Below are 4,094 nucleotides of genomic sequence, written 5' to 3' on the forward strand. Positions count from 1 at the left end.
GCCTGCTTTCTCTTTTGAAGCGTCCCACCGCTGGCTCAGACTGTAGGAGCAGTGGGAGCTGTGTCTCCCAGGGTGGGTGGGCGGGCGGCGATAGCTGACCTCACACCCCCGTGTGCCGAGTGAGGTGACATGGGGTGGGGCCTGGAGATGCCACTGGCTGCCTTTAGCCACCTCGTGCTGCCAGAACAACAAAGAAACCAAAAGGAGGGGCTTTAAAGCACAGAGGTTTCTTCTCCGCTGGTCTGGGGCTGGAATTCGGGGTGTGGGGGTCCTCTGTCCATCTCAGCACTAAGACCTGCCCACGGGTTTGCCGAGAGCATGCACACTCATCTGCCAAGTGTCTATACGGGCCGACCAGTCCTGCGTGCAGTTCTGTACCTTTAACTGGGAGTGGTTAGGGCGGGCCCCATCCTGCTCGGGCATGGCCCAAGGAACACCTTTCCTGTATTTGCAAGCAGGAGTTCTGAGGGCTGGGGGCCACACTGACCCACAGCTAGTGGGTTCAAACCCACCAGCTGTTTTGCAGGAGCAGGATGAGGCTCTCTGCTCCTGTAAAGATTTGAAGTCTGGGGAATCCACCTGATCAGTTCTTCCCTGTCCATAAGGGCACCATGAGTCGGAATGACCCGAGGGCAGTGAAAGTGAGGGAGCGAAACGCCCCATCCACAGGTGCAGGGAGCAGGCATGGGCTCCTGGTGTAATCCACAGGAGGGAGCTTCCTGAAAGACTGACTTCCCTGGGAGTGGGTGACCCTTGGGACCTTGGCTCCAGACCCTCCGAGCTTGGGAGAACAGGCCAGCCAAGGCTGGGTGGGAGGGGGAGCTCTTAGGACAGCGTCAGAGCACAGACTTGTTCAGGTAGAGAGCTTGCTGGGGGCCTGCTATAAAGAATCCCCCCGCCCCTCCAAAAAAAAAATCTTTCCATCTCCTGTCCAGGTCCGCAGCCCATAGCCCAGTGGGGGTGGCAGCCAATCAGCAAGCACGGACGGGGGTGGGGTGGAGGCGGCAGCCAATCAGCAGGAGTGGATCCTGGGGGTGGGGCCCCACAGGAATATCTCCTGAGCCTGAACCGTGAAGCCGTGGCCTGGGGGCTGGGGAGGAGTTAGCAGCGAGAAGGAAAGGCAGGTCCAAGTGTGGCAGCCAGTGCCCTGGAAAGGTGACCTTAAGTAGGGGTGTGGTGTGTGCGGTGCCCACGCGGGAACCTTCACAGTAGGTGAAGATCAGCTTATGCCCCTGAGCTGTGCCAAGCCCTGAAAGCCTAAGCCCCCACCAGTTGGCTGCGGGGAGACCCCAGCCGGTGATGCTAACCCCACTGAGCCCAGTCCTGTGGTACCCACCTAGAAAGAGTCTGCCAATGAGAGCCGTTTAATTGCTCAATCTGGAGTAGTTCCCTAGTCAACAGGCCCTGCTGGACATTCTGTTGGAACATGTGCCTGCCCGGGTAACCCAGAGACCTGCACCAGCGCCCTTACCCACGAACAGCTGGGGGTTGGCGGGGAGGTGTGTGCACTTCTGGGCACCAGCCTGGAACATTATCTCCTGTCGTCTGGTGCTAATCTGGAAGTTTAGAGCACACCCTGGACAAGGTCACAGGCCCAGGTAGAGCAGATGGCAAGGGCCCCAAAGTAGCCATCATAAAAGTGACCAGCTCTTCAGAGAGAGGAAGCCCTGCCTGGGGGCTGAAGCATCCTGGGAGGCTTCCTGGAGGAGGTGGTCTCCAGGTTGGGACCCAAGGATGAAGCTGAGGCAGGATGGGGTGCAGAGGAGGACAGTCCTGGAGCGCCTCCAGGTCAGCTGTGCCCTGGGCAGTGTCACCTGACCTGTGTACTAGGGTGCAAAAGGGGAGTGGGAAAGAGACCCTCTTGCGCTCACCCACCCTGCAACACTGTCCACAAGCGCCCCAGTTCCCCAGCCACCCCAGGAGGCAGTCACTGACTGGTGTCACAGCTACCCTTGTGACTGAGCTGTGGCCGAGCTCACCAAGAGCTGACCAGTCTCACTCGGCTGCTGCTGCTGACACTGCAAGGTCACAGCTGCTTCAGCGTTTATTCCAGCGCCGCAGATGTGTGCCCCTCACCCTAAGATCCTGGGCCTCAAAGTCCGGATGTCCGCCCCTCCAGAAAGTACCATCTCCCCCAGCCATATGGCCCCTGGGAGGCATAAGTTGTGTGTGATCAACTATACCGAAAGGTTGGTAGTTTGAAACCCACCCGGTGGCAATGCAGAAGATAGGCCTGGCAGGCTTCTTCGGTAATGGTTGCCACTAAGGAAACCCAACGAAGCCGTGCTGCTCGTTAACCCACAGGGTCGTTGTGAATCAGAATCAACTCGAGAATGGCAGGTTTGGGTTTCTTGTCCCCTCCTCTCTCTTGTCAGGTGCCATCGGATCTGTACAGACCCATAATGACCTTAAGCACACGAGTGAAACACTGCTCTGTCCTGGGCCAGCCTCACAACTGCTTCCATGCCCCAGCCCATTGTTGCAGCCACTGTGGCCATCTGTCTCCAGGAGGGCCTTCCTCTCCTCCACTGCCCCTCTGCCAAACACGATGCCCTTCTTCAGGGACTGGTCTCTCCTGACATGTCCAAAGTCTGTGAGATGAAGTCTTGCCACCTTTGCCTTTAAAGAGCACTCTGGCCCTACTTCTTCCGAGACAGATCGGTTTGCCCTTTTCGGTCCTTTCAAAATTTCCCAGCACCACAATTTCACTGGCCCTCTTTATTAATGTCCAACTTTTACATGCATGGGAGGCAAATGAAAATACCGTGGCATAGTCTTCAAAGTAACATCCCTTCTCTTCTAGGTACTGGTCACAGAGACAGTGCATTAAAAGTAACTTTGTTACCGCTTTAATTTGTGTGTATGTCTGCGCATGCTCATGGATGGGGCGCCTACCCTCCATTCCTCTGGAGACAAAAGGTTATCCTCATTATGTTAACGACTCAGAGGAGTTCTAAAGAGACCCACTTCTGAGTTATCAAAAACAAAACAAAAACCTCAATTCCGATTCAGGAATGACCCATGGAAGGTTTCTGAGGCAATCAAGCTTTCCAGGAGCAGCTTCATTCTCGCCGGGGAAGGCTGGCGCAGGTGCCGTTTCAAACCAGGGAATGAGGGGAGGGGGCGGCAGCATGCTTCCACCAGCAGCTGCCATCCACGCAACTCCAAGTCTGGAGCCCGCCACGCATGTCGGCGTAGAGCTGTGCGCCACACGCGTTTTCAGGAGCCATTGCCAGGCCTTTCTTCTCAGGTGCCTCTGGGTGGAGCCAAACCTCCAAGGTTTCTGTTCCAGCGAGTCAGATTTGCACCCCCTGAAACTCCCCAGTCTCTAGGGAGAACATTAACTACTGGGAGTAGACCCGGGCAAGACCCTTTACACCGTTTCCTCCACCAAAAGTTTCTCCTTTCAAGCGGAACCCTTACATTTTCAAGATTCTGTCACAGAGACCGTGGAGGGCTTAGAATTCCGGCTCCCTCCGTATTCGGACATTTAAGGTACTTGTAGCCCGGGGGCGCCGTGGGACAGGCGCCGTGGGCCCCGCCCAGTAGCCCGGCTTGCGAGCAGTGCGCGTGCGCGCGGACAAGAGCGAGGCCGGCGCGCGGCGGAGGCGGCGCGGCGAGCAGCAGGATGGCGCGGGCTGGAGCGCGGCGGACCGCGGCTGTGGGCCTGGCGCTGCGACTGCTGCTGGGTCTCGGGCTAGGGTTGGAGGCTGCCGCGACCCCGACGGGGACCCCGGTCCCGATCCCGGCCAGTGCCTCCTCACTGGCCCCAGGTGAGTGAGCCCCTTGCTGCCACCCTCCGGCAGCCCAGGGCCCGCCCTCGCGTGCCGACAGCGCCTCGCTATTGGCTGCGCTGCCTGTCCATCCCAGACACTCCCCCCCACACGTGGCTTTTGACGTCTTAGCTTGGGTGCAGGTAGGGGACCTCCGTCCCAGGCCCCCCCCTCCTCTCCCCCGCCTCCGTCCCCTATTCCTTTCACTGCCACACGTCCGCCCTGCTGATGCTCGGCCCTTCCTCTGCTTCCTTGCCCCCCATTGTCACCTCTAAGCTGCCCTTCACCCACTGTGGCCAGGAAGGCGCCTCCAGGAGCAGC

At 58.5% G+C, this 4,094-nt stretch overlaps 1 protein-coding gene across 1 annotated transcript in view; it reads left to right on the forward strand.

Moving 5' to 3' along the window:
• Nucleotides 1–3,614: 3,614 nt before the first annotated feature.
• Nucleotides 3,615–4,094, forward strand: part of CD320 (CD320 molecule) — a 4,360-nt gene continuing 3,880 nt past the window's right edge. The window contains exon 1 of the mRNA XM_013008510.2: nt 3,615–3,773. Within this exon, the coding sequence (XP_012863964.1) occupies nt 3,629–3,773 (145 nt within the window). The 5' untranslated portion in view covers nt 3,615–3,628. The remainder of the gene's footprint in view (nt 3,774–4,094) is intronic.

This window comes from Echinops telfairi, unplaced genomic scaffold, assembly GCF_000313985.2.
Source record: "Echinops telfairi isolate 266 unplaced genomic scaffold, ASM31398v2 ScPeMD7_36;HRSCAF=134, whole genome shotgun sequence".
Taxonomy (NCBI): domain Eukaryota; kingdom Metazoa; phylum Chordata; class Mammalia; order Afrosoricida; family Tenrecidae; genus Echinops; species Echinops telfairi.